The 15821-nt window shown below is 33.5% G+C and overlaps 1 protein-coding gene across 1 annotated transcript in view; it reads right to left on the bottom strand.

Annotated features, from left to right (window-relative positions):
• The window catches only part of ULK4 (unc-51 like kinase 4), a gene marked incomplete at its 3' end in the record, with an annotated part of 159011 nt that overhangs the window by 78435 nt on the left and 64755 nt on the right, over window positions 1–15821 (bottom strand). The window contains exons 23-29 of the mRNA XM_057381049.1: window positions 15255–15388; window positions 12275–12396; window positions 11908–11964; window positions 8842–8893; window positions 8659–8753; window positions 595–646; window positions 352–496 (exon numbers count right to left, since the gene is read on the bottom strand). Of these exons, the coding sequence (XP_057237032.1) occupies window positions 352–496; window positions 595–646; window positions 8659–8753; window positions 8842–8893; window positions 11908–11964; window positions 12275–12396; window positions 15255–15388 (657 nt within the window). The remainder of the gene's footprint in view (window positions 1–351; window positions 497–594; window positions 647–8658; window positions 8754–8841; window positions 8894–11907; window positions 11965–12274; window positions 12397–15254; window positions 15389–15821) is intronic.

Here is a 15821-nt window from a genome sequence, read left to right as displayed (position 1 = left end):
AAATAGACAAAAAGATGTTGTAGTAAGAATTTTTTTACTTTATTAGAAGAAAAAAGAGGAATATTTAAATCACAGGCCAAAAGCTAGAGGGAACCCTGTTTTGCTCCAAGAGCAGCCAGAAGCACAGTATCAGAAATGCATGTCACAAAGAAATTGTGTTTGTGTTGCATATGAAAAAATACTACATAAACCTAGGAGGAGATGTTGGGCAAAGAACTCTGGCAGCAGTTAATTGTTATTCCTCTTTCTATTTTGCCATTTAAACATAAAAAGGGTGGTTAAAGCAAATACACTGTCAAAATGGATTGAGTATCAAGTTATTCCGCATCACAGGAGCAATATTATACTTACTGAGGCAGCAGTAAATCTCTAATGAGAGACAGAAGCTTGTTGTTTGAGTTGAGGCTCTCCCCTTTCTCCTCAGCCATGATTTCGTGGCTTAAAAGCAGTGATGTGGTTTCTGAGAGCAACCGCAAGCTGAAGAGTCTCCATTCCACTTGAAAATAAAGGTGCCAAGAATGTGACCACACTGAAGTGTAATTAAAACAAACTGTGGAATTCAGGAAACTGTAGTTGATGTGTCTGTATACTTACCATTCTGACTGTGGACCAAAGAAACAAGTGGTGGGAGGACACAATCTTCAACCTAAAACAGAGAATTAGAAAATGTGACTTAGATCATTCACAGACAAAAAAGATGAAACAGAGACACACTATCATCTACATTTATTCTGCTGCTAGAGCCCTTATTCAAAGAGGTGAATAATCATGGAAATTCAGCCATAATCACACTTATAAAACCACCAAGTAAATTTTTCTCTGGTAAACTGCCACAAAATTACAGACATTAATGTGCTTTTATACAGAAAACAACAGTAACTTTGGTATAATTCATTGACAGGGAATTTTAATTTAAAATAGAATTCAATGCAGATGTAAGATATTAAGAAAAAAGAGTATTAGAGTATCTTAATCCGGATGTTTAAATCCATAAACTAATCATTGAATAGAGTTCACATGAAAAACAGAACAGCATAGAATTAAAATGTATCAGGAAAGATGTACTACCTCTAATGAAATATCCCTAAGCTTAATATAGAGCCTTGAAAATATTCTCTTCTGATAATACTCAGTCTTCCACTAAAACTTAAATACTTAAGATTTGCACCATGAAAAAAAATCTAATCCAGTCAACTCTTTTTTATCCATGAGGGTATTGTTACAAATCTATCATCCATCACAGGACTAGTCAGCTTAGCTCAATTGGAAATCAGGTGATGATAAACTAGACTACAGATCAGTTACAAAAATAGTGYATTATTAATATTCTCTATATGAGGRTTTCTAAGTCTTAAATCATTGTTAAAATGTAATTTATTTAGACAGGACATTATTGTGTTTTGGGGAGAGGATGGATGGACAGCCCKGCAATTTTTAAGCATACATCATGGATGCACACCTTTTCCTAGGATTTACTTACACAAATTGCTGTGTACATTCTCACTACACTGTGGACAGGATTTGGCGTAACAAGAGTGTGTTATAATCCCCCATGTGTTTTGTTTCAGTAATTAAAACAGGAAGATAAAATTTCTCTAGATATATGCAGCTACTAACAAGAAACATCTATAGAAGCTGAAAGTGTGTATGAAAAGGATCACCAACTGAAGTTAGCCTCTAGCCAGCAATAACTGCAGTTAGCAACTATTTCATTGCTGATTGGTGGACTCCTCTGTTAAATGAATCTTTGACTTCAAGGGATCCATTTACTTTAGCTTTTTTAATTTCTAAAAAAAAACTACTACAAAATGCTTTTGTTACAGACTTTCAATAAAAGAGGTAAAAGGATTCATACTACTCTTGCAAGTACAAACAGTCTTTACACCTATAGAGATAACGCTATATACGATAGATGTAGTGATATTTGTGACACTTTGTAATTTTGAAACATTTCATGGTCTTTTCAGTTRCATAATAAAACTACACTGCATTCCAACAACTCCATTAGTGAAGGTTTCTATGCTATTGTACAAATGGTAATGTATTAGTTATACCAGTGAGGTTGGAAAAAAAATGTAGCTACTTAAGATCTTTCAGTCTAAGAAACCAGTTTAACCCACTGCAAAGCTTCTCAAATGAAGAGGCACATGTAATTGGTAAATTAAAGGTGTGAAACAGAAAAGAGGAAAAGAAGCAGCTCTCAATTCTCTGAAGCAACCTAGAGTCCCTGGATATTACRAATCACTCAACAGCAGGAGCATTGACTCAGACTTATACTGATTAAGATGACAGTATACAACAGTATGATGAAACTTCAATTTCTGAAATTTTAAATCTTCTTTCACTTTAATCTAGCATTAACAGCAGTCTTCCCATGTTAGCAAATATAGTTAAGTCAGTCATAAGTCTTTTCAAGGATAAATATATTTTCAACTRTCATTGTAAAGAAGATTCTTAGGCCTTGAATGACTGGAGTAGCTTATTCTGAATGTTTTTTAACACAAACCTCAGTTTTGTAAACAGTTTAGAAAAGAATTCTCCATAGCAGGTGCTTGCCTCATGTCAGTTCAGTGTGGTGGGAAGTCAACTAAATGAAACACTAATCTTATGGAAAATTATTTTGTTATGCAAAAGCATATCAGAATGCATATTCTKAAGGAGGTAACATACATTAAATTTTATATGAACCTTAAATCAGATACTTCTAACTCCACAACCCTAACCTTCTCTCCCCTAATCTCCTCTCCATGCCATTTGGGTCAATGTTTTTTACTAATGTGAATACAAATTTKTAAACAAGATATGAACTTTGCATGTAATTATTAAGGTGAAATAAACTGAAGTGTAATCGCACATTAAATATTTTTAACAAATTGACCAATAAATTGCAAATGTTTCTGTCATTTATGTCTAGAGAAGAAGGGTTGAATGTGATCATAGCTATAGATGAGTTCCTATCACCTTTTAAATAGCCTGATATCCAGTTCATCATACATTYCTAGCAGCACAAAGCCTCCACTGTACAATTCGGTAATGGTGTCATTCTAAGGCTGTGCTGCCATAACTGCGCTGTTATCAGTATCCAAAACAGCAATGAAATTCTAGAAACTTCCATACACACTACATTCACATCTTCCAACTATTATATATATGCACAGGACCAAAAAAATAACACTCAAAGCAGATAATCCTGTTTCTGCAGCTGGGATGGACTACAAAAAGAGTAGGAGAAATAGACCAAGCCTAAAGTACATCTCTAGTTTCTAGAAAAGTACGTCTTGCATTATTAGGAAACTTCCTAAGCTGATACTCTTCCTGCATTTTTGCATTTAGCCTTTTCTCCCATATATTTGTCCCATCCTATCTTAAATGTATTTATACTTTTAGCACATGCAATACCTATAGTACTGCATTTTACACTTCAATTATGCTTCAATTATGAAGACACATCCTTGCTTATTTTAAGGTAACTAACTCGGCATCCCCATATTCCTAATTTACAAAAAGCATGAATATTTTTTCCAATTCATCTTTCCCATGCCATTCGTAATACTATACTATGGAATATTTTGTTTCCAAGATGAAGTTTTTATCTACTCARACTTTCCTTGCATCATTGAGCTGTACTTTTTCTTGATAAACTTCATTCTCTACAAGAGCAAAGAACAACAATTGCATTCAGTATTTGAGACCTGAGTGCAGCATGGATATGTGATACCACCACGGCACAGTAATTTTTTCTGCTTTTTGTATGATCATTTACCAGTAATTTCTAATAWTCTAGTTGTCTTTCTAATTACTGCTTTTCTATTTCCATAGAAAAATAATGTTGAGAGATTTCCAGAAGTTACAACRTGTTTAGAGCTTGCATATATATAGTTGAAATTATTTCCCCTATGCTTGTCATTTACTAGTACTGAATTGCAAGTCATTTTACTTTCCTTTCACTCAAATCTTAAAACTGTCTGCAACTTCTTTGTCAGTTTTAATTTTCACTACTGTGAATAATTTAGTGTCATCAGTAAGTTCTGTCACCTCCCAAATCATTCCCTTTTCTGGATTAGCAGCACATGTTGCAACAAGCCTTTGTAAGACACCTTAAAGTACCTAATTTTYTAAAAACTGATCTCTACTCTCTACTTAGTAAATTTTAACTAGTTAGAAGTTGATCAGCCTGAGGGTAAGAGGAAAAGGCCACTAATGAATTTGAAGTCTTCGGTGCATGACTTTATCAAAACCTATTTGGAAATACAAGTACTCTATCCAAAACCAGAACATCTGTTTCTGTAATGTTCAGCAATTTCTGCAAGAAAAGTTCCACTAGTAAGGTACAAGCATCACTGAGAAGAGTCTGGCTCCATCCTCTTGACAGCCTACCCTTCAGATATTTATMTGCATTAATGAGGTCCCCTCTCAATTGTCTTCTTGAGGCTGAACAGGTCCAACTCCCTCAGCCTTTTCCCATGAGAGAGATGTTCCAACCCCCCATCATCCTTCTTGCTGCCTTCAAATTTCTCAAAGCATTTGCTGGAGGCACAGCACACTCCTCAGTATTTTAATACCATCAGTAATCTCCCAAAATGTAATAGAAAAAAATAATCAAATGCATGTTAGAATGRATTGGGAAATAAGGATGACACTTCTGTAATTTTTATTTAAAAGTCTTCAGAATCTTCATTGAGGATTTGGCTTTTTCTCACTTCTGGGAAGCTACAGYACTGATTGACTGACTCAATATGTCAATTAGTAGAGAACTGGTTTCAAAAAGTCTCATGTCATCTGGATTATCTTAATGGACAGAAAACYGCATGCGGTGTGGTATTTTAATCTACTTGAAAAGGAAATGTGATTGAAAAACTTCTGTACAATATGTTCATATAGTCATAGCCTACACTGACAAAATCAAGGTGTCGGTGGTTAGATTAGAACCACCGGTGGTTAGATTAGTGGATGAAGAACACCATTGATGCTGAATCAAGAAAAAAGCACTTGCCCAAGTTTCCAACCTTTGTGTTGTCATCTTTATTGAAACTAATAACTCTCATATTGTCAAACAGTAGATTTCCCTGTCATCCAACTTTTCCCTTGACTTCCCATCAAGCAACTCATCATGTTCTAGGTGCTTTCATTTTAGCCTGATTTTTTCAAATAAGTTTTAAAACCTTGAGGAAGAGAATTATTGCTCACAACTTTTGCCCTTAACCAGAGAACAACTTTAGTGTTTGGGGTGAAAGATTATCTGTGCAGTACACATATCATTTTTGGGAGCTAGATGGAGTATAGAAAGGACTCCGACAGGAATTGTCTGCCATCATGAGCTTCTTCACTGCTCTAAGTGCTCTGAATTTCCATATCCTTTTTTCTGGCAAATAACTAACTTAACACAAAAAAGAAAAATGCAAATTATACAGTCCACACAAATTCTTCCAGTTAATTATAGCTAAACCTTTACCAAAAGTTCAAAAATCTATATTATTATAACACTTAGTATCTAAATTTAATAAATATTTTTCCATTTTAGGTAGGTAGAAGGAACAAGTAGTTTGACTTGTGCCAGTTTAAGAAACTAGGGTTAATATTTCACTCCAGTCTATACAGACTCTTCTTAATGATGTTCATTATATTTGCATACCCAAAAATATGGTTTTGTCAAAATTGGCCAAGTCACATTTACTGTTAGTCTTTATGTCTTGAAAAAATGCACACAACTGCAAGCAAAATGAAATTACTGCTCACTGCTGGCTTTTGTTTAAGCACTTTCAATTAATTTCCATTGACATTATCACAGTTTGCAATATCTAATACAGTCAGCCTCCACAGAAATTAATCTCCTCAATAATTGACTTCAGGTTGATGGTAATCAGAAATTTGACCACAAAAAAACCCCAATTTATTCTATTTTCTTTGTTGAAGATAAAAATACAAAAGTAAATCAAACATGAACTAAAACCCAGAACAAGTAATTCTTTTCTTCTCAAAGCAGAAAAGAAACTGAGATGTTGTTCTTAAATTCCTATTAATTTAAACAATTTCCATTTTAATTAAACTAAAAACAAAACTTAACTGAAAAACTTTCTGATTCTGCTTGCTCAATATAGCCCCACTATTTATTGCATTAATTAAACTTTATTAGAAATGTGTTTAATTTCTGATTAGAGACTTTAAAGCAATGTYACAGTGACAGTAGAAAAAAAATCGCATCCTCTCAAGAAGGTTTTGGCCTTCACCCAGCCTCACTCCCTAAAATCCTATTTATAAACAACTTGGTCTAAATAAGCAATCCAAGTTTCTGAGCTCAGCCTGGGATTTAAATTTCTCTCCAGTGTAAGAGTGTCCTATTAACCACTGTTATACTTAAATATTGATCTGGAAGCTTGAACATGTCTTGCTTCAACATTTTAAAAAAGCACAAAGTTCTGCTGTGTGCYGGAATTTATATTCATAGATTCCAGTCATGCTTAGCCAGCAGCAATTAGAAGATATCCCTTGAGCAACAGCAATTCCAAAAATAGTCTGTATGCATCACAGAAGATGAAGTACCACTTTCCTCTAAAGTAATGTATGCTGTACATTCAAGTATAATTAGCACACTAGACTTCGTAAATAGTATTAAACTAATTACTGTTTGCACCACTAGTGGCAGATGTGGTTAGAGATTATTAATTACAATGGACAATTTCTTGAATTTAACGTACAAAATGCAAGGCAATTTCTCCACTTTAGTTTGCGTCTGAATGACTATTTGCTGAGTGTCAGGAGGGCTCTTTTAAATTAGCAAGAACTGTTATTTATGAAAATCAGTAAGAGAAGTAATAGATTTTCTAAAAATAAAAAAAATAAATAAAAAAAAGCTGTTCATTTGCAAGGATACCAATTTGTATCTATTGTAAACCACGGAAACCACAAAAGTGKTATGTGTCAGAAGTACTGGACAAGCACTGGTTAGGGAGGAATAGCTACATAACTGATATGTTGAGATGGATTTAAMATACACATCTAAAACTTTCAACACATGAGAAGAAGTCACCTGCTCCCCAGAAATCTAGGTACTTTAAAACTCCCCTACAGCGAGCCACAGGTTGCTTAACAGAGACWAGGACAGTCTCTCCCTGGCTTCAGGAAAACATTCTGCTGAATGTGGGGATGGGTGCAGGGGAAGAAGAGTTGTAAAAAGGAATTCTCTCTTCCAGAGAAAACCCCCCACAACATTAAAGCTGAAACAAGTAGAGGGGAATTTTATTAAATGTGCTAACAMAAGGTATTGCAATTTCAGTCACTGCGGATGGACCCCCATAGAAAACGGWACATATTTCTGTCAATATAAGACACATCAGTACCTCACCAAAGTAAAGCAATTATTTTTTAAAATTGAGGTGGATTCCAGAAGGATACAGATATAATAGAATRAGAGGCAGGCTGACAGGCATGCAGGGAGATATCAGTAGGTATTCAAACTTCACCTACACTTAACATTTCTTTCTTAGGACATTGTTGCCATATTAAAGTAAATTAAACTGTTCAGTTCTGCACTATTTCCCCTCTGATTATTAATTGGTTAGATTTTTTTTGCATAAGGAAAGATTTTTTTGAATACCACTCTTTTGCAAGCAGTAATGAACAAAACCCATTAAACTTATTTAAATTCCAATTTATATTTTGGATTAATTTTATTATTTGCACTTATTAAGACTTCATAATCTAAATACTCAACTAACAAACACATCAAATAGGATTCAACTTCTAGAAACACTTGATTTCTAAGATCATCCATTCTTACCTAGCACAATCCCTAACATCCCTCATTTTTATTTATTTGCTAATGCCTTTCTTGATACAAGATGATGAGTTTGTGCCCTTGTGCCCTTGTCCTAATTCCAATACAAATACATAATTTTCCATTTGAATCAAATAGTCATCTCAATGAGTATGGTGGATTATATTCTGATGAAAATTCAAGCACAAAAAATGTATTGGTGCAGGTTATGATGATTCGTCAAACACTGATTCAACCACTCAGGCCTCCTGATTTGCTGACAGCTGTTTCACAACGTAATTCCTCTTTCTTCAACTAGCTTAGTTCAAAATATAATCTTTTAACCGAAAACTTCAAAGAAAACAACTCTTAGTGATGTACAAAGCTTACAGTATGTGGGTTTGGCAATTGCAATGAAATTTTTAAGTAAGAAATCTGTTAGATTTAAAAAAGAAAAAAMCAAACAGCAATAAATAAGTCTCAACACCATAACTGCTATTCATGATTTCATAAGGAAGACAATGGAATGGGACCAGTCCTCAGAGGTGATGTTTCTAAGCCATGTTGCTGTTAAAAGCATATGTTTATGTGAAGAGAATAAAAAGTGGTGATTGTTTCACAATATATAGCAACATACTTGCATTGAAGCTGAGGAAAGACCTACAGAATCAAGAGCCACTATTTCTAAACTTTAAGTCCTTCTCATTCTCCCTCTAATTTCTCAACTAAATGCAGTAAACTGAATGTCTTGCTGCTTCGAAAATTGTCTATAATCATTAAGTACTTGCCCTGTCAAATAGATTTTAAGCCATATTTTAAACAGTTTCTACATCTTCAAAWCATTCTATTTATAAATGGAATTAGGCCTATGAGCCTGTAACTATTTAATTTGCTGTCAGACTTACAGTCAAGCGATGGACCGTCAGCAAGCTAGGATGCTCTGTTACTGCTTCAAAGGTCAGTAAAGTAGTCTTAATCAATTCTTCTGATGCAGCTTGCCCTGTTGGTAAAAATAATCACTTCTTCATAAAATTCAATAGTTATAATACCKGCATCTGAAAGTACTGCAATATCATAGGTAAKCCTACCTATCGCTCTGTCCAAGTTTGTTTCTCCTGAATCTATTGATCTGATGAACTCCTACAAAAGAAGCAGCATTTATGTTGAAGCACTTTAGGAAAAAAATTAAGAAACAAAGTCATTGAATAATTATAACCAGAAATCCTTTAAAGAACTGTGTAARTACAAAATATTAATGCACCTACATTAGGATAAACTTCCATAATAATTAACTAAAACTAAAAGTACTAATTATTTAGCTGTTTCAATTTTGAAAGTCTTTAATGCTGTTGGACACTTAAACATGAAGTACAATAAGGACTGTTACTCTGAGTGATATCAGAAATTATAACATTTCCAGCTAAATAGGCAGCAATTAAATGCCTTCCCTGTTAACAGCAAACTGTAATTTCTTAGAAGACTTTGAACTACCTCGGATGTGGCTATGTCAAAATAACTCACTAAAATGACCAAAGACCTTCTATTATTTGCACCATCCACGCATACTATACACATTATGGATGCAGTTACACACAAGAGAACATGCAAAAATGCATATATAACTTTCTATTAAAAATAGTCAAATTAGTTATCATTTAAAGGAACAGGATGAATAAAGTATTAATGATTTGGATTAAGTAATTATTGTACAATTAGACTCGTTCTTTTGCTTTCATTTCTATGCATAGCTGTTTATTTCATTGGGATGCAAAAGACATGCTATTAGGACTTGTTAAGGAAGGAAAATTCTTGGCAGAATTTGTGGAATGATCTTTTTTACTAACATAGTATTTAAGAAAATCATGGTTGTTTTACATTTCACTACCAATTAAATTTTTGTTATTACATATTGAACTGGCAGAAGTTTCTACATGGATTATCTTTTTCACCTATGTAAGAAACATCTGACGGATTCTTCTCTAATTAAAAACAGAGTTAGAAATCAATTATATATTTTATTATTTAAAAGCACCTCAGAAGCAAACATAGAAAACAACTGCTTCTAGGAAAAAAAATGTTATCTTCCTGATCATTTGAAGAAAGTTACTAGGTAATATCTAATTAACTTGTTTTGGAAGAGAGAAAATTATTTTGTTTACTCATTTTTAGACAGTTTCACACCAMCATAGTATTAAGACCAATTTGGAAAAATCAAAATATTTGGTGCAAAAATTGTTCAGGCTATTAATGCTTATTTCCTTAATTTTATAATAGAAACAAAAGGAAAAGATTCATTTATTTATTTGAAGAAATGCAACTATCTGGGCTTTCTTAAGCAATGGAAAGAAATGGTGTATGTGTATTTTGCTACAGGTTAGTCTGTGCCCTGTGCACAGCACTAGGAGCCTGCTATTAGCTGTGCCTTTGGGGCACAGTGTGTCCTCCATGTACTTCTGTTCACAGCAGAAAACATGAAAGGACTGCCCCGACTCCTTCTCAATTTCTCTGCTCAACACTACTGAAAATTACAGTGATGATGGAAGTAACTTCAAAGCAGCAAGGAAAAAAATATTCTCAATGAACAACTGCTACAGAAAAATAACTATTCTTTTCCTTCCAGATCCCAAGTATACATCTTTCTACTCCTCATAATTTCTTATTGTTATGAAGAAGACTACTGAAAAAACCAGGAAAAAAAAAGAACAAAACAAACAAAAAGTAAGACTTGACTTGCTAAAGTCTTAGAGGCCTYAATTATAGCACAGTACTTTGAAAAAGTACAATCTGATCATTGGATCCTTTTACAGATGTCAGTGGGAATGTTGCTAAACRCAAATTTCCAGAGTAGATTGTTCCCTGATAGAATGAAGTCACTCTTCCAGATGTAATTATATTAGTCATATCATAACACAGTTACATAAAAAGGATTAAAATTTGATATCAATTTTCAGATATACCACTTTCCCTCCCTTTTTCATGTGTAAATTTAAATAGTATATGGAAGTTCCTGAATTGCTTTTTTTCAATGCAGACAGGACAAGATGCAGGAAATAATGAGYAATCTGCTCCTCCTTGATTTGAGAGGAAAGCTGTGCTAGTATAACTAGCCTGACTTCCTCAGTCAGTAGTTCAAACAAGCTGGAGTAACATCAAAAGAAAACTTTCATTGTACCTGGTCTGCTTTACCTATATTGTTGACAGAAAAATTTCACCTTCTAGAAGGTTGATTGAAAACTACTAATAAATCTACTGCCTGGTTACAAATGCTTCAAAGGGAGAAAGGTCTTTGTAATTTAACATCTACAGTTTCRAATTTTTTTTCATCATTCTAATGCCAATATTTACTCAAATATTTTAGTAGAGGCAAATTACACCATGTTTTATTGGAATAAAGAGTCAAAGGAGAAAGAAGGGAATCTGAACACATAACTTGAATCTAATMGTTTGTAGTAAAGCATTTCTTCATGCTATTTGGAGATACTTAGTTGTCATTTGCAAACTCATGCACTTAAAAGTATTTGCTTAACTCTGATATGCAACTGCAGATTATTATTTTTTTTTCTCATTTATCAAAAACAATTGTTTTAATGAGGAAAATACATTAGAACCGYACTACTTCATTTCTGCTGTACTATCCTGTGGCACAAGTAAAAAGTTCATTTTCTATGGCTACCATCAGAAATAGGTTGTAAATGTCTACATGAGATAAATATCTTAGCTCCATAGATTTCCATCAACTAAACACAGTGTAGTAGTATCAAGAAGAAAAGCATAATAAARAGAAACAATATCTTAAATACAGATTAGATTATAATTTTTTTTTCATTTTTACTCATAAAATACTAGCATGAAATTCTAGAGACAATATTCTATGTAATTGAGAGTTAAACTTTACTACTCAGAAGTAAAGAACCCAGAAAATTCTGAGTTTATCAAATGGGTGCAGAGTTTCTCCTTGAATAAATAGATTACTACAGAAAATATCTTCTGATTATACACGAACTTTTGAATACAACCAAAATTTAAAATATATACTCAGAATAAAAGTCTCTATTTTAGAAATCTAATATAATTTTATTACCTTAAAGTAATTTCCAAAGTTTTATGCACAGGTATATTTTGTAAAAACATTTAACTTAGATGTTTATACTCACAAGTAATATGCCACAGTTGAAAAGAAACTCCTTTGTGACTATCTGGGGACGAAATACCTATTTGAAATTAGCCAAAGTTGAAGAAAGATTACATTAAATGCACATCTTATGACCAGGAAAATAAAACAATTATTTCACATGGTAAAAAAAAAAGAAAGAGGACGAAATGTGTACTTGCTTCTATCATTAGAGTTGTTTTATAATGAATATTTATCAAATGCTGTTTCATAGCTGGAACGTTCAACGTATCTACACATCAACAAAAGCTCTAGTTACTCATTCTGATGGTGATAGACAGGAATTAGATTTTGGGAAACTGTAAGAGTTTGTCCTCTGTTTAACAAATTTGGGGGCAAAAAATATCTACCTGGGATGTCACAAGATGAAGCACTACAGGCATCATAGGAAGGCACATCTTCAGCTGTTTGGCCTGAACTGTTGATGGGTGTTTACGTCCAGAGACATTAGTTAGGGCACTGAGAACGTCACCTACAGAAAACAGCATTTCAGGCTGATCCAACATAAAAGCATCACTAACCAACAGCAAATKTCATATAAAACATCTCTGTTCCCATAGCCTCTGTTCACTGCTGTCTTCTCTCTGACAGAAGTAGTGTTCATGTGACTGCATGATGAATCGGGCTAATCCAGGACTTCTCTGCGCTAGCTCAGTGTTCAACCAGGTCAGTTCCCTACTTTGGCTACAGGGATAGGCAAAGGTGACCTCTGGCAAAACACTGAGGATAGAAATATAAGGTGAGTGTTGAAGTACAGATAAAATACCCCTCTTGGCAGAGTGGACTTACTAAATTCTGTGGATGCAATTCTATTTCCAGTGAAACAAAAAAGCAAAATTCTCATGACTTGCAGCTAACCAAGAACTGAAAGAACCAAGATTAGTGAGTGACACAATGCTGAAGCAGTATACTTCCCTGCAGCACAGTTCAGCTGGAAAAAAAAAGCCCCAAAAATCCTTCTCCTCCAAAAAAGAGAGCCTTCCACCAGCCAAGCACACACACATGCTCATACATCAATTTAACTGTGACACAAATGACCTAGAGCTACAGGAATACTCATAAAAGAGATAGCAACACATCAATGAGAGAACTTAGTTGTCTCCATGACAAGCCTCAGACMTAATAATAAGCAAACAAAATTTGAATTGCAATAGTGAAAATTACACTTCAGACTCTGAAGAGACATATAAATATCAAGGAACATTATGCTAAATTTGTTACATTTCCTACTGCCTACACAAGCAGCAAAAAGCAAAACCTCTGCTGCATGGGATAAAGAACAGAAGCAGCATAAGAAAAGWTAGCTCATRTGAAAAGAAGGAMCATTCTGTCCCTATAACCTGAAAAYATTAAAAGSCAAATGTTATCTTGAAAGAGTTGCTATTATATTTTTCCCCTAAAAAGATAGCTGCTCAAAACTGTAAAACAGAATCCACATATATGTTAAACAAATGAAAAATGGGGTTCAGTATTTTATATCATTTTTTTCAGGCCAGGAAAGGCCTTTCCTTTCAGAGTTAGTCAGAGTATAATCATGTTGAATAATACCAATGCTTTTCTTCTGCTCCCATGGAGTTCAGTTTTCAATATAAGCAGAAATGACAGAGTTTGGCACTAAAGTAGGCCTTAAAGATTTGACTCATTTACTGGTAGCAGAAACAAAGTGTTGCTTTAAATTCTTCAAATACATAAAACAACACTGTTTTTTCATCAATGCATTTTTGTTTTGAATTGTGCCTAATATTATAATTCAACAAGACCTTTCTGTGATTAGTAACTGATTTACTGAACAATCTCTCTTTCTATATTTTAAAGACTATAAAATCATCACATCACATGCAATTTTGCATTTCATAAATAGATATGGCTACCTTTAATTTTAGCATGATCTAAACAATTTATATCTATTTCTAAAAATAGGTTAAGTATTATAAATACAGAAATAAAATTACTTTCTTATGTACAACAACCAAAAACTTATTAGATTATTTAGAAGATCAACATTTTATTTATTTTGTTCAAACGTATCTTTAAAATCAATTTCTACAACTTGTTAATATAGTTGGTTTATAGCTACATCTGGTGGAAGAARACGGGATCAGTAAGGAGCTTACACAAATGCATATTAAAAAAGCCAACTAGGATTAATTCTAAATCAACAGTTRAACTGCTTTTAATTGTTACAATTTTCAAATCTGATTATTATTCTTAGAAGCCCATAGCTTTTACCACCTCAAGCAGTACATGTTCTTTCATCATACAGCTATAAAAAGGAAAAACTTTTTGACAAATGTGGACAAATATGGACAGGTAATTTAAGATTACGGAAAACAATCAACCTACAGATYCAGCATGGAAAACATAGTGTAGAAATTATGCTTCATATCAGTTCTCAATAATGCATTTAAGTTRTAAATCAGTAGTAATTGAATGTCTAAGCAATTGATGTATTATGCTAGTAACTGTATAGTTGATGTATAGAAATTTCAGATTCTGAGGAAATATCAGGGTCTACTATATCAGTCGCATATACCATATATGAACAGTAGGAGGTGAAATTGTGCTTCAAATATTTATAGGCTGAGACTTTCTCCTGAGCTATAACCAATATGCAAACCTGATATTTAGTTAGAAAAAAGGGATCAGGTGTTTGCAGCAAGGCAAAAAATTGCATTAGCAGAAKTAAAGTTTCCTTTAAAATAGCAGCATGACATTTAGGTCTAACCTTTGCAGTGCTACCATTTMATTTTCAATATCCTAGAGATAATGYAGAGAAGATGAAAAATACATCAGRTATCATCACATCRGAAAAYAATTTTATGAAAGAAATGCTTGTATGCATGAGAAAATCAGTTTCASGTCTCTAAAACAACGGAAGTATCTCAGCTGAAATTTTCCAGAAAAATTGCCTGCAGTAAATACTCAATATATAAGTTTCAACGTAAATGATTAACTCATATTCAGAGTTATGCCTTGTTGCATCTCTCCCAGGCCTCTGCTTTACAGGGCAAATTTGTTCTTAGATTGTACAATGTTGTTGGATTTTACAATATCTTTAYAACATTGATAAAACTTCTTGTACATCTGGGCTTCATTCCTGACAGAGCTGATGCAGCTTACTATTCCACAGACACAAAACATTAATATAGGAAATCAGGCATTCCAATAAAGAATATCTGATCACAACATGTCTAAAAAATGTCTGGAAGCTGATATCATACAAACTTTCTGTAATCAGAAAACAGAGTCTTTCCACCTGCATATATAAGGAGATACSTGTTTCTTGATAGAGTTAAGCAAAGATCTGTTTGGTTAACAAACTGAATTTACCTAGAATTCCTGGCAGCTCCTGCACAATGTGATAGATGAGAAGATCCAGGCATTTTGACAGGTATTCACTGCCACCTTGCTGCTCTTTTCCTGGCATGGTCTTTCTGCTGTCTCTTTCAATATACATCACCAGTCTACATTTAAGGAAGTGCAAAACATTAACTTTCATACCAAGAAAATAACATTGCATCTCAAAAAAAAACAATTGAACCACATGTTTTTGATATTTGTGGTTACAATCAAGATGATACATTAGTTTGGGCTCTGTAATTTTGTTGAAATTTTAGACTTTTCTTTTAATCAGCTCTAAAACTAACACAAATTACCGAGTCAAGGAAAGAAGCCCTTAAGCTACTTTAATTAAGCACAGTTCTACTAGTTTAAATGAATATGTGATGTTAACATGAGGAGTGAATCTCTCTGCAAACYTAGAGAGAGACTAATTTTACAACCCACTTTATTTTGAAATATGTAATCAATACGTGCAATATGAGTGAAAGACTAAAGACACTAATTTTCAACACATAAGAATTCCAAAAGCAAGATTAATTTAAGTCAATGTAATAA

Source organism: Malurus melanocephalus, unplaced genomic scaffold (assembly GCF_030028575.1).
Source record: "Malurus melanocephalus ecotype Western Australia unplaced genomic scaffold, MMel_1.1 scaffold_489, whole genome shotgun sequence".
In the NCBI taxonomy this organism is placed as follows: Eukaryota; Metazoa; Chordata; class Aves; order Passeriformes; family Maluridae; genus Malurus; species Malurus melanocephalus.
The sequence above is the reverse complement of the archived record's forward strand: the minus strand, read 5'-3'. Positions and strand labels throughout refer to the sequence as shown.